A 19632-nucleotide genomic window follows, 5' to 3' on the forward strand; every position below is an offset into this window, starting at 1 on the left:
CACAGGCAAAGTTAAAACTACTGGTGTGATCGTAACCTTCTGGTGTCCGCTGTAACGTCCTGCCGGATGACATACTGTAGTCAACCCTTGTGGGCATGTTTAGGACAGACGTGTGTGTGTGTGTGTGCGTGTGCGTGTGCGTGTGCGTGTGTGTGTGTGTGTGTGTGTGTGTGTGTGTGTGTGTGTGTGTGTGAGAGAGAGAGAGAGAGAGAGAGAGAGAGAGAGAGAGAGAGAGAACGTGTGTAATAAGGTTGTTTTTCAGTAAGAACTGTCTTATTATCTGATGCATTCAGTTGGATGAGAGTAAATAGCGCTTTTACTTCAACATGACACTTTATAGGCTGACAGAAAAATTTAAAGATTTTTATTAATCATGTCATTGAATGTTTTAAAAACGTAATAGGATATGTTATAGTGGTGAGGAATTACGAGGGATGATAGATGATCGTTGGGTGGAAATTTGATGCTCTTATTTCGAATAACGGCGCTACTAAAGAAATAATGGTTGGTTAGACAAAATTGCACTGGGAATTGCCTAGAGATGTATTTTTTTCACTTGCCAAGTCTTTTAAAATGTAAAAAGTACTCCCTCTAGTGGATCATAGATGAAACAACTTCGAAATGAGGCAACCAGCATCAATGCGTGCGTCCATTGTATAAACTGTAAACATCATTGTATCAGCCTTAACTCAGGCTTGATTGTCAGTGTTGAAGAAACCGGTACGCTTCGAACGATTTGATGATAATGTTAACGTAAAATTATGGGTTGACGACGTATCAACATTAACTTGCACATTTCTGTCAATGAACCTCTCACAGAGGTTATTTCAGGAAGTGAAACATGGATTGATAAGGTTGTACTGTTATACCTCTGGCCAGTAGGTGGAGTTCATGGCGCGTGAGTATGGCAATCGGAGAAATGTTGTTAAGGACAGCCCATCATCAATCCACACGACCCATGACCGGACAATCTCATGGTCTGGTATTTTTCAAATTTCTTCTATATTGGAGGGGCGTTGTGTAAAACGGCTGTAGTAGGCTACTGGTGACTGTGCGTGTTGAATAGTTGGACCCTGGTCTGGCCATCTATGGGGGACTAGTCGGCAACTAGCTATAGGTGCTTGGCGACTCCAAGCAGTTGCGCTCTGCCGCTGGCGCGCATCAGTACGCTCTTGCCTCTCCGCCCCCTTTTTCAACCCGAAAGAGGGGTCAGCCCAAAGCCAACTTTTCACGTTTTTCAACTTTCAAGACACTTGGATCCTCGAACGAGCGTGGACGATACCATATTCCAACTATTCCAAATACTGTGGATTCGGTGGTGGAGAAGGCTGTACCTTAAGTTACCTGTTCTAGTTCTTGAACAGCTGCGAGAGACCCAAACATCTGGACGACGTGTCATGGAATGCACCGCGACAGCAGCTGTCGCGGGGTGCGCTTTGTCCGCGGTGTCTTGATGAACAAGACAATAAATAACAGAACGTATAATCAACAACTGATACAGAGGTTAGGTTGTTGGTGTTTGAATGAACGCGTAACAAGTAGGGCTTTTCCTTGAAGATACTGAAAAAAACATTGGTTTGGTTGCGTTAAATGAATTCCGGACCGATGAGTCCAGAGGAACTGAGTTCTCTGCCGCCGAGGCCACCTGGACACGCGACCGGACTTTTACCTGCTAGTTCGCCCAAAAGACGCTTTGTTAAACTTCGGAGAAAAACGAGTGAAAATGGATCACTGCAGTAAGTCATGTGTTATAATCTAATTCATACAGAAATTACCGCTGTTCAAACCTGGTCAAGCTTTAACGTTAATTCATTGAGGTTTAAACTTCTCAAAAAATCAATGGATCCCTTAATACATTATCATATACCAATAGAGTATGTAGGACTATAATATCATTAGCAGTAACCTAGTGGTCCACATTCAGAAAAACATAGACACACTCACACATATGCATTTATACCCATGAAGTGACGTAACTGTAGAAATCTTTAAGCCTTTATTGAAATAAGAAGCTTACAGGATTGCTGGGAAATAAACTGCCCTGTTATTTCATCGCAAACTTCAGCAGAGAGGTAAGCAGGACTGACAGAAGGTGAATAATGTGACTAGTTAGATAAAACAATGGGTTAGTACATAGTGGGGCCATTAGATATATGAATGTGAATGAGTGATTTACGTTATTGTCTTTATTATTCGGTTCTAAACCCTGACATTTGTTGCAATACGAATCTGAGTAGGCTGTGGGAGACATACTAGGGCTTGAACAGTTTTGTTGAATATTTCCTTTAGATTTGTTTGTCACAAAATTGGGAAAGACGTGACTTTTTCTACGGACTCTTTACTCCTCAACCGCTCTTTGGTTTTCTCTCTCTTTCTCACTCTGGCTGTCTTTTTGTTTGCTTCTGTAACTTCCTCTGTGAATCATTCCCCTGTCACTGTCTTTCCTGAATTCTATATACCTCCTGTATCACTCACCTTACCTTCTCCCCCTGTTCATCCCTGCCTCCCTCCCTCCCTTTTCATCTGCCTCATTCCCGCTCTTCATCTCCCTTACTCTTTCTCTCCTTTTTTCCATCTTTCGCACTCCCTCCTCACCTCTCCCTTTCCCCTCCCTCCCTCCCTCCCTCCAGGTCAGGCTCATCTGGTTCCTCCACAAGGTCGCACGAGAGCGTGGGAGTGGCCGTCAGACAGCCAAGCCGGAGTCGCATCCGTCGCCATACCAACCGCCTGTCAGGTGTCTTCCAGCGTGGCTCCGCCCCTAACTCCGCCCCCATGTCGCTGGCTGGAGACAGCAGGTCCTCTCTTCCTGGCTATGCCAGAAAGGACAGCTGTACGTTGGTATCTAACGTGAATTCAACTGCTGTCTTATTCTTTTTCTCTTTTTCTCTTTTGAAAGAAGAACCCTTCTCAGGTTCTGTTGGACTGATTTAGTGTTCCAAACAGAACCTTACTGAGGGTTCTTCTCGGGCAGTATCAGAAGGGTCAGTTTATCAGTCTTCTGTCTTCAGTGGACAGTATGTGATACGTTTCATGTCTAATTGTATGTCAAATATCTAGGTCCATGTGCTGCTCAGTAGTTAAAGTGCTGTCATTGTTTTGACCTCTCCAACATGGCCGCCTAGTGACCCCTGTTGACTTATCTGTCACTGAGGACCCCTCCGAGCTGTCGAATCAGATCACGGCTCCGGGCATCCTCAAGATCTTTGGCAGTGAGATCTGTGAGGGAGCCCACTACAAGAGTGTCCTTGCCACCACACACTCCAGCGCCAAAGAGCTGGTCAAAGAGGCCCTGGAGAGGTTTGTATGCGTGTGTTTGTGTGTGTGTGTGGGATCGTTTGTACTGGATATGTTGTTAACGTGTGTGTGAATGTGTGCATTTACTGTTCATGTGTGAATGTCTCTGTGAACTTAGTGCAGTACTTAGTGCAGTACTATTATTGCTTCAACTATGAGATGGTGCCTGGCTGTGTATCAAGGGACGAGTTGTTGGAATGGGTAATATTCCTCGGGATCTTCCATATGAAGCATGTTCTGTAGGTGGTTCCACAAGAACATGTGGATCGTGTTACGAGCAGGGAACAATGGAGGCGAAGTGCTCTGGAATAAAGATCAGCCGAACCATTGTTCTCCAGGTCCAGCTGTTTGTCATAACATGCTGAGCGCATGCATGCCAGAATCATCGTTTACATGGGCGATGTGGAAACATTCTAGAACAGACCACAGACGTCTGGAGGCCGGTCTGCTCAGACTCTCTCTCTCTCTCTCTCTCTCTCTCTCTCTCTCTCTCTCTCTCTCTCTCTCTCTCTCTCTCTCTCTCTCTCTCTCTGTGAAAAGAAGGCTTCTGTCGTTGCTCTATCCGACACACACACACATGCGTACACAAAACCACACACACATATAGGAAAACGCACATACACACACAAACACACATACTCACACTTACATTTACATTTACATTTACATTTAGTCATTTAGCAGACGCTCTTATCCAGAGCGACTTACAGCAAGTACAGGGACATTCCCCCGAGGCAAGTAGGGTGAAGTGCCTTGCCCAAGGACACAACGTCAGTTGGCATGACGGGGAATCGAACTGGCGACCTTCGGATTACTAGCCCGACTCCCTCACCGCTCAGCCACCTGACTTAAACAAGCACGCAAACACATACACACACACACACACAAATAACGTGTTGCTGTTGGTAACAAGGCCAGTCATGGAGAACTTTCTGAGCTTGCAGAGTAGACCACGGAACATTCTAAGTAGTTATTCCTCCTCATTGCTTTTTCATGTATAATACGGTTATGATGATTTTAGTAATTCCTCAGGTTTTAGTAACAGATTATCAATACAACATTGTGTGAAGGGATCAGTATTATTTTCAATTATTGGTTCCTAATTAAATCAATCTTTACTCTGACTCTAGTCTGGCTGTAAACTGCTTATAAAGAACTGTTGACTTTTGGATGTGTATGAACTGTTTGCAAAATAATTCCTAACAATACTAGCTGCTTATTGTAACAAATGTTTCATCACCAAGGTACGGACTAGGCAAGCAGGAGGCGGAGTCTTATGTTCTCTGCGACGCCATTGGCCATGTGGGTGAACACCAATGGAGGATGGAATGCTTCCGGGTGGTTGGCGACAACGAGAAACCCCTCCTCCTGCAGTCGCTATGGAAACCCCGAGAGGGTTTGGCACGGCGTTTCGAGATTCAGCGGAGGAGCACCGTGGAGGAGAAGAGGGCTAGGGAGAAAGACACTGTCACCGCTGGTAACACTGCCCGCCCATCACACCTGGGGTTCAAATCAAACACACTCTGAAAGGTGGAGTTGAATTGAATCATGTAGAGTAGAGTCATGTCTGTCCAGTAACGCCCCTGGTCAGGGTTGAAACAGCTGGGAAGTGCTGTAGGGGTGCGTCCTGTTATGTGTTTGTTTTACTGTGGCCCCAGCTCGTGATAGTCCCCTATCTGTGTTCGTTTGCTCTGGGCTGCTGAGGGTGATGCTCTCTTCCCATCAAACCTGTCTCTCCAGAGGCAGAGGCCGTTTCCTGTTCGTAGCCCTACGCTGTTGACTCTGGCACACACACACACACTCACACACACACTCACACGCATACAAACACAATCTCACACACATGAACACATTCATACACACGTACACTCACACACATACACACACATACCTCTTTGCATCATTAAAAATACTCATATTGGGGTCGCCCTTTTCCAGTCTGTGTTTATACATACGTGTACAGTGGATGTGGTTGTTTGAACAGGCCTCCCTCAGCCCTCCAGGCCCATGTTTACCCTCCCTCCCCCAGGCATCAACGCCCAGGCCCGGAAGCTCCAGAAGAGCCGCTCGCGGGTCACCTTTTCCCTGATGGAGAAGGCCCTCGGCCGGGGCCACAGTCTGTGGAGGAGTCTGAGCGAGCTGGACCTCAGTGACCAGACCCCTGCCTCGGCACCGCAGAACCACACTCAGAGCCACGACCCAGAGAAGGAGCTGGAGGAGAACCACCAACAGGGTCAGCTTTGGAACCAGGATGAGAACCTTGGAATGAACCCTCAGGAGGAAAGTGTCCCGGAGCCCTGTCAAAAGGAAGGGATGGAGCGAGCACCGGCAGAGGGGGAGAAGAGAGGGGCGAGGGAGGGAGAGGGGTGGGAGAGGGAGGAGACGGAGAGCAGTGACGATAGTGTCACACAGTACTTTATTCATCCTCCTCACGACTGCCCCTACCTCCTCCTGCTGCGAGGGTACAGCCTCACACAGGTATCTGCTACACACACACACACACACACACACACACACACACACACTCATACATACATACATACATACAAGCTCAGGGTGTTCAAAGCAGGCCAGTGTTCACAGCAAGTTGCAGGTTTGTGGTGTGTTTAGTCTATAAACATGTACTCCATTGATCACTGAGGTAAACCTCTTTCTTCTGGTTCCAAGCTGTCCTGAGAGACTGAACCTGCTTCGACTCTGGTTGGAATCACAGTGACATGGACACACACACACACACTCACACACACACACAGGCAGGATACTTTAGTGATGTTTTAGGATGTTTTCGGATGTGTTGGATGACGATATTCCCGATATTACAGACATAGCTTTTTCTCATGGAGACAGCATCTGTGTCTGTCTCCATGAACAGAAAACAGCAGTAGGAACATGTGAGGCATGAGATGGAGAAACAGCCCTGGTCTTTCTCTGGAAAGAAACACAGAGAGACAGAGACAGAGAGAGAGAGAGCGCGAGGGACAGAGAGAGTGACGCAGAGAGAGATCAGTGTGTACCTAAAATGTGTGTGTGAAAACACAGAGCAGGAAGCAGAAAGGGACGACAGTGGCCCTGTTTCCTGTCTGATTACCACTGGGCACTGAGTGATTCAAATTGCCACACACACACACAAACACACACATATGTGTTATGGAGCTATCTGGAGTGATCACACACCAATTGAACACACGCACAAACATATTACTTTTACCTCAGCAAATGGGTCTTCCAAATACTCACTGTGGAATCTAATTAAACTGATATCACACAGGAAAAGTGGATGGAATAATCGTTTTAACTTCGCCCCCGTGCTGCGGTCATGAACAATTAGAACTGGGGTGAAGGAACGCATTTGAGGAATAATTCTGTAATTCTGGCCATGTTGGAAAATACAAGCTTAACAAAGGGGGGGAGGTTAATCTTCTCATGCTGGTCCTGTTGTCATGGTGATTAACCAGAGCCTGTTTGCTGGCGCACAGGGATCACTGCCAATTTATGCCACCAGATCCCAGCGATCAGATTACTGCTGGAGGTCAATTAGACTGTGTTCATCCATGATTCTAACTGACACAGGTCCCATGTTAGAGATATGAGACATGTTAGAGTTATGCGATGTGGAAGATACTGTATGATATTGCAGACCCCACTGTCTCTTTCTCAGACCCTTCTTCCTCTCCACCCCCTCCTCCCTCCCTCCCCCACACACTTCACTCCTTCATAACTCCCTCCATCTTCCCTCAGGACTTTATCATCTACTTGCTCGGCGGGTCGAGCACCGTGATTGGCCGACACAGTGGGGATGGCGAGGTGTCAAAGGTCGACGTCCAGCTCTCCGGCCCCGACATCCAGCCGAGGCACTGTTGCTTGCGTCGCCGTGGCAATGGGAACTCCACCTGGCTCCGCCCCTTCGGCGGCGCTGTGGCGACGAGGAACGGGGAGACCGTGAGCGAAGAGGCGGAGCTGGGCAGCGGTGATGTCATCGGACTGGGGGGGCACTATTTGTTCCTGTTCAAAGACCCCACAGGCCTGGTTACTACACCCCAGGTGTGTACTCTACTTCTAGATACACGTCCAGAGATGAAAACACACACAGACGCCAGCATTTAAAAAAATATGCTTCCCTGTTAAATCCATCTGGTTTCTGTATCCTAACATTCAAACAGGATGTCAACTCTGAAACTCCTGATGGCTCGCTTGCTACCGCCCCCTGGCTGTCGAGCTGCACCCCTACACCCCCTCCAGCAGAGCTGCTCTGCTCCACCTGCTCCTCTTCAGCACCCGGCCCCCAGACACCCAGGGGCCCCCAGGGGCCCCAACACCCCCAGACACCCAGGGGCCCCCAGGGGCCCCAACACCCCCAGACACCCAGGGGCCCCCAGGGGCCCCAACACCCCCAGACACCCAGGGGCCCCCAGGGGCCCCAACACCCCCAGACACCCAGGGGCCCCCAGGGGCCCCAACACCCCCAGACACCCAGGGGCCCCCAGAGAAGGGCCCCTCCTTACCTGAAGGACCCCTGGGGCCAGGACCTGACCCTGCACTACAGCACGCAGCACGAGGAGCGTGTCGTCGCGGAGATCGTCGCCATGGCCGGTGCTGGCAAGGAGCGCCCTCCGCTGAGCGTGGCGTTCCTGCTGTGCGTGTGCCTGCAGTACTCAGCCGCCCGGCTCCACACCTCAGACCTCCGTCGGCTGCTGTTGCTCACCGCTAGCCAGGTCCAGAACGCCATGTGGGTGAGTTTGTGTGTGTGTGTGTGTGTGTGTGGGGGTGGGTGTGTGGGTGTGTGTGTGTGAGGGTGAATGTATGCTCAGAGGCGGTGCTTGTTTAAGCTTGAGGATGATTTTCTTGGTTGATTTGTGGGCTGTTTTGTCTCGCCAGGAACACACCAAGGAGCTGGCCACTGGTCAGTCTGAAGGGTAAGTCTGTACATCACATCTGCGATACCTTCAGAACATAATCTTAAAAGGACAAATGACTCTCTGTGGTATCGTTCAATAGCCCTGCGCAACTAATGAATAGATATAAATAGAGATGTGAGTAGACATACCGAATCTTGATCTCGCTCTGGATAAGAGTGTCTGCTAAAAATGACTAAATGTAAATCTTAATCCAGATCTCCGTCGATCTGCCCCAGTCTTTGTGTATACTGTGTGGGACTACAATACCAACAATGCTTTGTGTGTGACTTCAGATGTCGTTAGTCCTTTGGTGCCTCGTATTCCCATTGCCACAGAAAGGGCTCAGAGCCAGAGGAGCAGCCAGGTCTGGCCATGGCAGAGCTTCTGTCAGCGCTGCGCCCCCTGGTGGTGTGGATGTCCAACGCCCTGGAGCTGCTCAACTTCATTCAGCACCAGCTGCCCCCCCTGCTGGCCTGGAGGAGCCGCAGAGAACAGCAGGAGGTGGGGGAAGAGGAGGAGGAGCTGGAGGAGAACATAGGTAATGAATTCCACCTTTGTAACGCCATCAAGTTGATCAATAACTCAACTTATTCCTTGTGAAATAACAGTCCTTTACATGTTCATGGACATTTTTGTATCCGCAGAAACAGTATCTTCTTTACTGATGTCTGTTAATCTCTGTGTAGCAGTATACTGTAGGTTTAATGTACAGATTGTCTTCATACGTGAAGTGAGTGTATTTTGCGTTTGTATTTAAGTATGTATGTGTGTGTTTGTGTGTGCCAGCCCTGTTAGAAATGCGTCTGTCGTGCGTGCGGTCGGCCAGTGAGGAAACCATGACAGTTCTGGAGGAGGTTATCATGCTGACCTTCCAGCAGTGTGTTTACTACCTCACCAAGGTATACACACACACACACACACGCCAGCCTAACCCCACCACAACATGCAGACATTAGCTCTCTTAGGATTCCACAGGTTCAAGCAAAGCAGTCTGTTGCCCAGACCAATCAGAAGCTTATGTTTAGTAACAATGGGTTTTAGTTTTAATGAGACCAGTATGGTTTAAGATCTTACTGATAGTGGTTTGGCTGTGGCTTTCTTTTTCTCATCTCAGAATGTGAGGCTTCTTGCTGTCCATCGTACTGTAAACTTGGTCCATAACTGACAGTACATGCATAAACCCCTGTTTTGAACTGCTTTTGGAACGTCGGTGGTTTTAGAACATTCAGAGAAAGTTCTAAAACTGGACTTGTGAAAATTCAACACGTGGAAGTTATTTTAAACAAAGTCGAAAAACCGAGAAGGCAAGATTCGAAGCAAAACATTCCATTGTTAAAACGGCTTAAACATTCGATCGTCTTGGCCGTCGTGTGAGAACGTGATGGTAGCGCGAGAAAGAATAATAATCAGAGAGATGGAGCATAAAGAGGCCTTCTACTGAGGGAACTGTCTGATAGACCTGCCTTATAGCCCCACCACACTCAGGCCTTTATGATAGGGGACACAGCACAGCAAGGGCATTATGCTGTGTGTGTGTTTGTGTGTGTGTGTCTGTGCATGAGTGGCATCCTGTCTGTCTCTGTGTGTGAATGTATGTGTGTGTGCGTGGGTGGGTGTATATTTGTGTGTCTGTCTTTGTGTGTATCGGTCTGTGTGTATTTGTGTGCCTGTCTGTCAGTGTTTGCGTGTGTGTGTGTGTGTGTGTGTGTGTATTTGTGTGTATGTCTCTGTATGTGTCTGTGTGAGCTACCATCATTAGCTAGTGGTCAAGTATTGCCAGGTGGTTGAATCCTAAAATGACTTAACCCTCTCAGTGTAGCAGAATCCCATCTTAAATGATCATTTGAAACTAGTGTTTTCCACATCCAGACCAACCAGAATCCGAACAGAGACAGAACATGACAGCTCACATGTCCGAACACACATCTTCTTCCTGGAGGGTCAAGAACAGACGTCATAGCAACTGTAGACCTTCACACTAACATCCCCACCCATCGACTCCACCCTAACCCATACATCTCCACACCCATCACATCCACCCTAACCCATACGTCTCCACACCCATCACATCCACCCTAACCCATACATCTCCACACCCATCACATCCACCCTAACCCATACGTCTCCACACCCATCACATCCACCCTAACCCATACATCTCCACACCCATCACATCCACCCTAACCCATACGTCTCCACACCCATCACATCCACCCTGACCCATACGTCTCCACACCCATCACATCCACCCTAACCCATACATCTCCACACCCATCACCTCCACCCTAACCCATACGTCTCCACACCCATCACATCCACCCTAACCCATACATCTCCCCACCCATCATCTCCACCCTAACCCATACATCTCCACACCCATCACCTCCACACACATCACCTCCACACCCACCACCCCCTCCTTAACCCATCACCTCGACACCCATCACCCATCACCTCCACCCTAACCCACACACCTCTACACCCATCACCTCTCCCAGGCCTAACCCAGTTTATGACCATGGTATGCCCTGGAGCAGAAGGCTAACATAAGCACAGTGTCAGCTAGTATGCTTATGAGAAAGAGAGGCCTCACTCACAGGCCTTACTCACAGAAAGAGGAAGGCCAAGGAATGGTCCATATATGTTTCCTGTTGAGGAAGGAAGAGGCAGGAGAGCTGTGTCATGTCTCGCAGGAGGAAACTGGAGACATTCCTGGAGAGTGTAACTGGTGAGCCTCCGTCCCGTTGACTGTGACAGGCATATTTCTAAGTTTGCAGAATAAAGTGAGTGAGTGTGTGTGTGTGTGTGTCTGTGTGTGTGTGTGTGTGAGAGAGAGAGAGATAGAGATAGGTTGGAGGAAAAAAGAGAGAGGAGTGAAATTCTGAGAGCGAGAGAGAGAGAGAGAGCAAGAGAGAGAGAGAGAGAGAGAGCGAAAGAGAGAGAGAGAGCGAGAGAGCAAGAGAGAGCGAGAGAGAGAGAGAGAGAGAGAGAGAGAGAGAGAGAGAGAGAGAGAGAGAGAGAGAGAGAGAGAGAGAGAGAGAGGGAGGGAGAGAGATACCTTACCACCTCCTTCAGGAGTGTATCTTTCCTACAGTGTGGGTGATTGCACCCCCGGTCTGGCAGTACAGGTTCCCAGATCTGGGATGAGACCCTTTCAGAGAACCAGCTCCAGGCCTCCATGTTATCACTGTATGTCGTGTGGTTTGCTGGTTACGGTCTGATTGTAGTCTGGGACGGTCATGCAGTGTGGGTGGGGTGATTGTGTGGTTGTCTGGGTTGTTCTGGACTCCCATCAATCATGGTCGTCAGAGATCTGTGGTTTTAGCTGGCTGTGCTCTATCACTCTGACAGCACACAACTGGACTCGGCAACACTTGGAATGTGTGTGTGTGTGGAATATGTAGAGTTGAAAATATGTGCGTGTGTGTGTTTGTGTGAGACAATCTGTGATTGATGGCTTCCGTGTGTGCGTCTGAAAGTGTATGCGTGTCTGATTTTGTATACGCATGTGTGTGTGCATGTAAGTGTGTGTGCAATGTATGTGCGTGCAGACATATGCGTCAGAGAGAAAGACAGGCTGTCAGAGCGAACAGGAAGAGGACTGTTTCCATACTCAATACTTGTTTCCTCCAGAGCTGGCGTGGTCAGCGTATACTCCCATCTGAATCACACAGAGCAGAACCCCAGCCTGGAACTCTCCCATCTAACCAGAGAAACACTAAAGAGACCAGCCTGGAAATCTCCCCTCCAACCAGAGAAACATTAAAAAGGGTCCTTTCAGGGTTAGGTGCATCCAAAATGTGTGGGTGTTTTGATGATGCTTTGGTGACTGGCCACACCCGAGAATGTTGTATACACGCTATCTCCAGACACGCAATCCAAACACACACACATACACATACAGGCAGACAGACACAAATAATTACACACACATATTGACCAAGAGACACAGACACACAAACAAACGTCCCGCACAACCACAGAGAAACACAAATGAACACACACACGAAGGCCTAGCCAGCGAGACAACCATGGGTAGATGTGGGATACAGGAGGAGAGAGGATTGCTGGGTCAAGCACCACACACTTCTGACAAGAGGAACATTTCCCAACTGTAAACCTCCCCCCGGGACATTGTTTGGGTTCAGTTCCACCCGTTTCCACAGTCTAACATTACAGGGGTTTTCATCCAGTAACATGTGGAGCCAGCTGGGGATGGCTGGTGTAAAGTGATCTATCTGCCTGGGCGGATTCTTCCAGAAGTCGCCAGTCAGCAGCGAGGCCATGCCAAGCCCACACCAGCCAGACTCAAAATTCAAAAATGTAGACCCACTGCCAGGGCTGGTCTAGTGGGACAAGAAGAGAGGCTGGATGGGAGGCTAGAGTGGGGGGGGGTTGGTTGGTCTAGTGAGTCTGATAGAGAGGCTGGGGGGGTACAAAGGGACGCTGTATGGGAGGCTGAGGGGGGGGGTGTTCTGTTCTAGGGGGACAGGAAAAGAGGATGGATGGGAGGCTGGGGGGGTTGGAGGAGAGGCTGGATTGGAGGCTGGGAGGAGAGGGTATGAAAGGGAGGCTGGATGGGAGGAGGGCATGGAGTGAAGGGGGAGGGAGGGAGAGAGGGAGGGAGGGAGAAGGGTATGTATATAGATATGGGGTGTGGGAGGGGGGAGGATGGAAGGAAGGAAGGAGGGTATGGATATTGATATGGGGTGTGGAGGGGTGGGGTTAGGAGCATATGGATATGGGTTGTAGGCGTGGAGGGGGTGGAGGAGCGTATAGAGATGGGGGTGCTGGAAGGGAGGGAGGGGGGAACGTATGGAGATGGGGGGGCTTGGGGATATCTGTGTGCAATTATCCTGAACAAAGCTAGCCTTGTCGTGCTCTGCTCCAGCAGGCTAATCCTGGCTGTGGAGGGAGTTGCACTCTGGTCACACCGCCAGAGAGAAGGGCGAGGGGAGGGAGGGAGGACATCATGGAGAGAGGGAGGAGGAGAGAGGGAGAAAGAAAGAAAGAGAGAGAGACAGAGAGAAAATGGGATGACGAAATGGGAAATGCATCCCTTTACCATGGGATCTCCTGTTGGCAGAATGATCTTATCTCACATTCCTGCACTGTGTGCATGTGGTGTGTGTTGTGTGTGTGTGGTGTGTGCGCGTACAGTGTGTGTGTGGTGTGTGCACGGGGTGCGTGTGATACCTGTTTGCTTGGTGTGTGTTTGTATATGGGGTGTGCGGTGTGTTACACACTGGTTAATAGTGGGTCTTGAAACTGGAGTCCTTTTCTTTTTTTGAAACATGATAAACTTCTCCACTTCAGCTGCGGCCAACTCCATTCTGTCCCTCCTAGGCCCTGTACCCTATCTTGCCAGGCCTGCTGGAATGCAACCCCTTCAAGGGGAGTGGCAAGCAGCCGATGCCCAGGCAGAGTGAGCCGTCCCTGGGCAGCGGTGGTCTGCCGGTCCCTGGGGAGACGGAGCAGGTCCTGGAGGTTCTGAAGGAGACCAGACGGCTGCTCCAGGACTGTCAGGTCCACCAGGAGATCTCCTCCCAGCTGCTCGCCTACCTCTTCTACTTCATCAACGCTTCTCTGTTCAACAAGCTGATGGAGAGAGGTGGGGAGGCCCACGTCCGGACACGCGTGCACACACACACGCATGCCCACACACACAATTCTTCTTCTTTCTTTTTTTTTACAATGCTTCACCAAATAAATATGGTGATTTATGATATTTTCTGGGTGTGTATGTGTGTGTGTGTGTGTGCGCAGGTTCTGAGTCAGGTTTCTACCAGTGGTCAAGAGGGGTGTGTGTCCGGGCCAACCTGGACCTACTGCTGGACTGGGCTCATGCTTCTGGGGCAGGTCTGGGAGAGCTGGTGTTGGAGCACACACACACTCTCTCCTCTGCTGTCAATCTGCTGGCCACGCCCAGGGAGAGCCTGGTGCAGGTCAGCTCACACACACACACACACACACACACACACGCGCATACACACACAGGCAGGCTTCCCAGTACTCACACATACGTACATATTCACACACACATTTACATACAGGCAGGTGTATAGTAATCAAACACACACATACACACACTCACACATACACATGTATATAGGCAGGCTTATAATACTCACTCTCATACACACACGCACACAGTTGGATATAACAGTCTACAGAAATGATTAACCGGGAGATTACTGTGTGAGGATTAAGTAGTGAGAAAACAAAGGCCCTTTCATGCTCAGTGAAGGAAAATGACGTGAGGCTACTTCAGTACAGTTCCCTTGACCTACCCTCTCTGCCATGTCACCCTTTACGAACATGCTGTTTGTAGACCTCAACTAAGATCTTCTGAGGGAACTCTTTGTCTCTGTCTTTCTCTCTCTCTCTCTCTCTTTCGCTGTCCATTTCGTTCCCTTGCTTGATCTAATGTAACATTGTTCAACACTCTGTTCAACACACTGTGGTGTGAATCCTAATGAAACATGTTTGAGCCAAACCAGTCTGCTATTCCAACTTCCAGCTGCAACACCAGTCATTCCATAGGCAGCCTGACCTCACCAGGCAGACACGCAGCTAGAGAGACTGGAGGAGGGTGTATGTATGTGTGTGTGTGTGTGTGTGGATCACTCTGGGAGGCTGTTGTGGGGCTGGGAGCGACAGAGCAGTGGTCAGCATGATTGATGCTGACCATGACCACAACGTCATCATCCACAGGCCTCCTGGACCACCCTGCGATCCGAGTTCCCCTCCCTGAGTCTGGCCCAGCTGCATCACCTGCTGGCGGGCTACAGCCCTCCACCACCCTGCCCCCATGCCTGGACCCCCACCCCTCAAGACAGGCCGGAGGCTGACAACACTGGTGAGGAGAGATGGCGGGGTGGTGGTAGGTATGGGGGGGTGGGGGTTGTGGTAGGTATGGAGGGGTGAGGTGTGGTGGGGGGTGGTAGGTGTGGGGGGGTGAGGTGTGGTGGGGGTGGTGGTAGGTGTGGGGGGGTGAGGTGTGGTGGGGGGGTGGTAGGTGTGGGGGGGTGAGGTGTGGTGGGGGGTGGTAGGTATGGAGGGGTGAGGTGTGGTGGGGGTGGTGGTAGGTGTGGGGGGGTGAGGTGTGGTGGGGGTGGTGGTAGGTGTTCTGGGGGGGGGGGGGGGGGGGGGGGTAATGTCTCCCTCTCACCCTAACCAAGCCTCTGCCCACCCCGCCCCCGCCCCCTCGCAACACCACCCCGCCTCCCTCTCTCCTCAGCCGGGGTGCTGGAGAGCTTCGACAGCCACCCGCCCCTGCTGCTCCCTGGAGGGGGCTTCATCCTGGAGCTGGGCCGAGTGGTGGGAGACCCCGCCCTCCGAGAGCAGCTCGACACACTCCGGGCGTTCGTCTGCTCCCTCTCCGGATCTCACACACCTGGGGAAACGCCACGACAGGTAAAACACACACTCTCACACACACAGACAGTTTTTCTGTAGCATTTTTTGCCATTTGTAACAAAATACAAGGAAGGCTTCATTGAGATTCCTGGAACACACATACAATGCACAAGTGTACCTATTCTTCCACATTTCAACCTCCTCCTTGCTTAGCATGGGTTACTCTCGAGACCCTCTCCCTCCCTCCAGGGTTCTGCCGCTGCCCCTCTGGAGGCAAAGTTGGTCAAGATGGCTGCACTCCCTAAGGCCTGTCTGCAGTCTCATGAGACTCCTCTGGCTGAGAAGCCCCTTTCCCAGGCCTCCCTCCAGGGGCCTCCCCCCCTTGGAGGCCCCAGCACTGGGCTTGACTCCTGTGAGGACCTCCTTACCCAGAAGCTACGGAGCCTGGAGCTCCAGAGCCGAGAGCTGGAGCCTGGAGGAGGGAGGAGGTCGGGCCTGGACCCCTCCTGCCTGCTCACCCCACCCAACACCCCCCACAGCCTGGAGCCGCTAGACCCAGAGACAGAGCACCCTTACGGGGGGAGAGGGCGAGAGGGTCAGCCCCCCTGGAGCAGCTTCACCAGCGGGAACCACCAGGAAGACGGTAAAGAGCTCTTTGTTTTTGAATTCTTCGAAATGAAAAAACGGCCTTCGCCATAGTCGAACCAGATGGTCACTTTTGGAATCTGATTTTGTCAATGAATCCGAAAAACACCCATGACTTTCTTCTTCTCTCAGCAGATGTGTTCGAGGAAGACTTCCTGTCGGCAGACTGCACTGACAGCATCCTCCTGGGGGAGGAGGTGGAGGAGGAGGAGGAGGAGGAAGATCAAGAGGTCTTTACTCTGGAGCTGCAGCGAGGAGAGCGAGGTCTTGGCCTGGCTCTTGTGGATGCCAGGGTGAGTGGCCAGGAGGAAGCGGGGGAACTCCACACACACACACACACGATCCATCCTCCGAGCGTGCCCATGACCGCAGTGAGTTAGTATCAACCTTGACCTCAGCATGAGCCCACTAAGAGCAGGGAATAACTCACAGTCATCATCGCCTCCACCCCCACCCTCCTCCCCACATCCTCCCAAAGTTGGCCTGATGGTTATCTGAGAGGCGGTGGGGCTCTTACAGGTCAAAGATCCAACGCATCCATCTCTGGTAAAAGCAGAGGTTGTTAATAGCAGGGTACAGGGACATACATTTTCTCAAAAGTTCCGAAGCACTGTTCTTTTGTCTTTCTGCCCTCAACATTATCCACACTGGACTGGGCGTTAAATATTAGTTCCAATCAGTAACTATTATCTCCCTAATGAGTTTGTGCCCAGTTTTAACAGGGTTTAAAAAAATGTAAATGCAGATACATGAAGGGGAGTAGGGGGTTTGACAGTAGTGAGATGCAGCCATACAGACTATGAGGGAAGTAGGCTTTCTGACAGTAGTGAGACGCAGCCCCTATCTCCTTCTGTGTCAGCTCTCCTTTTGCATCTGGTGTTCAGTTCTGCTGCAGGGTGGTCCTGGGTGCTGTGTTTTCTTAGAGACGTGGAAGTCAGTGGGGGGTGTTTGGTTAGGGCCCTGTTTTCATCTCAGTGTACATTCCTTTTCTAAGTAAGCATATACGATCTATCACTCACAGTCGAGAGAGGAGTCCAGGTTATTAGCTGTGGCACATCACTAGCTCGTCACCTCTTTATAGCGGTGACACTGCTGATCCCTGGTGGTCGTGTGTAAAAGGTGCAGTCTTGATGCTTAATTGAGGTTTTATTATTATTCCCTTCCCTCTTACAGTTTTTTGGGACAATCGCTAGGACTTTTTTTTCGATACTTAGGTTACATTTTCTAAAGTCTTCATACCGTGAAGCACAACCAGCAGTCTGTGTTGGCCAATCTGTGGATAATTTGTCATTGATTTGGTGCAAAATGCATTCATTGACAACACCCGATGGTCTGCTGTTCCATAAACCACTAATTGTCCTATACACACCGAGCGTCTCATTTCATTCCTGGATGACCTCTGTGGAAGGATTGTGGCTGATGAGGAACGGGTTGCAGTGAGGCAAAATGGCCCAAAAATTGTTATTGCATGGGACAATGTGGCATTTCACCACCCATTGTGTAATGCTGATGTTTTTTAGGTCAATGTTTTTGTGCTTGTTGGGTGACAACCTTTGTCAGTGTAATGGAAGAATGTGTTGATTTGAGACATGTATGACATGTTTTGATAATTTTAGTGCATTTTGAATGGGGAAATAACTGCTGTGCCAAGCTGAAAGTTGGATAGGAGAACTGCATGAAGAGTTTTGAAAATGTGACCCGAGTATTGAAAAACAGGTCCTAGTGATTGCAAAAAACTGTAATTCCGTTGACATCTGTTCATGACACATTATACAGTGATTATACATACATATAGTGATAATATTATGTAAATTACTATTATGTCATTCTTTATTATGTGTATTCTTTTTTGCACTCATTATATGCATTTTTGTATTTTAACAGTAACTGTGACCTCATAATCTGCAGTAAAATGGTCCATCACTGAGCTTTCGACATCAGTATATTTCTACATCACTGGCATACAGACATGCCTACATACTTCTACTACTGTATATGAACCACTGAGCTGTCTGGCCGGTTGCAGGACACTCCCCTGAGGATGTCTGGTATCTTTATCCGCTCTGTGGTTCCTGACTCCCCTGCAGCCAGGAGCCGCAGGCTGGGTCCCGGTGACCAGATCCTGGCCGTTAACGGGGTCAGCCTGGTAGGCCTCGACTACCACCGGTGAGGAGGTCTTCTGTTTCCATGGAAACTATTCCATGGAAAGCAAAATAATAATGGCGATAGAAACTTGGGAGTTCTGTTTTGACGGCTTTCTCTTTCCCACATGGTCACCTCTGTTTCCTCTCCATATTCATCTCTCTTTCTGGATCTTTTGACCTCTCTCCATCATCCTCTGTATCTCTCCCTCCATCTCTCTGTATCTCACCCTCCATCTCTCTGCATCTCACCCTCCATCTCTCTTTATCTCTCCCTCCCACCCTCCATCTCTCTGTATCTCTCCCTCCATCTCTCTGTATCTCACCCTCCATCTCTCTGCATCTCACCCTCCATCTCTCTGTATCTCTCCCTCCCACCCTCCATCTCTCTGCATCTCACCCTCCATCTCTCTGTATCTCTCCCTCCCACCCTCCATCTCTCTGTATCTCTCCCTCCCACCCTCCATCTCTCTGTATCTCTCCCTCACCCCCGCCATCTCTCTGTATCTCTCCCTCACCCCCGCCATCTCTCTCTATCTCCCCCTCCCAGGGGTAAAGAGCTGATCCAGGGGTCAGGGGAGAGACCGAGGCTGCTGGTGGCCAGGTCCGACTGGACAGCTAAGGCCATCCAGACCCCCTGCTGACCGGTCCTACAGCACTGCCTCCCCAGCTGCCAACCTCCAGGACATTATCTGGGGACAGACACTGTAAACTCACAAGCTAACCTTGAATATAAGCCTGTCCATAAGCATCAAGAAGACAAGAAGATAGTGTGTAATTAATGAGAAAACAACACATGCTCATTGGATTTATTAATGTTGATATGTGAGGAGATTAACGGAGGATAACAGTCACTTGTTTTTACATGATGATGCTCACGGGGTTGCCAGCCTTGACTACGTAGGCCTTGACTCTGATGCATTGGCGTTTTTGTCTTTCTCTCTTTGATGGGCCCCAAGATCACAGACATATTTATTGATACCATTCCAATGGGGAACTGAAAGACAATTGACATGAATCAGTGTGGTCAAAGAGTGGTAAAAGCAAACAAAAAAGCAAGAGTGGGATTGAAAAATTCCAGTGCTTGACTTTGGCTGCAGTATATGATCAACACCAGCCTAGTTAAAGGGCTCTTCAAGGTTTTTATGGTTATTCAAATGAATATTAGAATGTTACATGCCAGATATGAATATACAAATGTGTCTTCATTTTGAAATGCTGTGTGTCAACACTGACTTGAGCTGAAATGCAGCACTGATCGGAAGACCGACCTCAGAACAGTGGATGCAATTCCTTAC

The 19632-nt window shown here is 49.6% G+C and overlaps 1 protein-coding gene across 1 annotated transcript; it reads left to right on the plus strand.

Moving 5' to 3' along the window:
* The first annotated feature begins 1496 nt into the window (after positions 1-1496).
* Positions 1497-19544, plus strand: LOC136950104 (ras-associating and dilute domain-containing protein-like). Its single transcript, XM_067244207.1, has 19 exons — positions 1497-1736; positions 2631-2830; positions 3123-3297; positions 4539-4771; positions 5324-5772; positions 7033-7335; positions 7455-7636; positions 7769-8024; positions 8170-8207; positions 8525-8727; positions 8976-9088; positions 13536-13800; positions 13956-14134; positions 14904-15048; positions 15430-15605; positions 15798-16191; positions 16329-16486; positions 18220-18359; positions 18885-19544. Exons 1-19 carry the CDS (start codon positions 1591-1593, stop codon positions 18976-18978), a joined length of 3849 nt encoding a protein of 1282 aa, XP_067100308.1. The 5' UTR covers positions 1497-1590; the 3' UTR covers positions 18979-19544.
* The last annotated feature ends 88 nt before the right edge of the window (positions 19545-19632 follow it).

This window comes from Osmerus mordax, chromosome 10 (assembly GCF_038355195.1).
Source record: "Osmerus mordax isolate fOsmMor3 chromosome 10, fOsmMor3.pri, whole genome shotgun sequence".
In the NCBI taxonomy this organism is placed as follows: Eukaryota; Metazoa; Chordata; class Actinopteri; order Osmeriformes; family Osmeridae; genus Osmerus; species Osmerus mordax.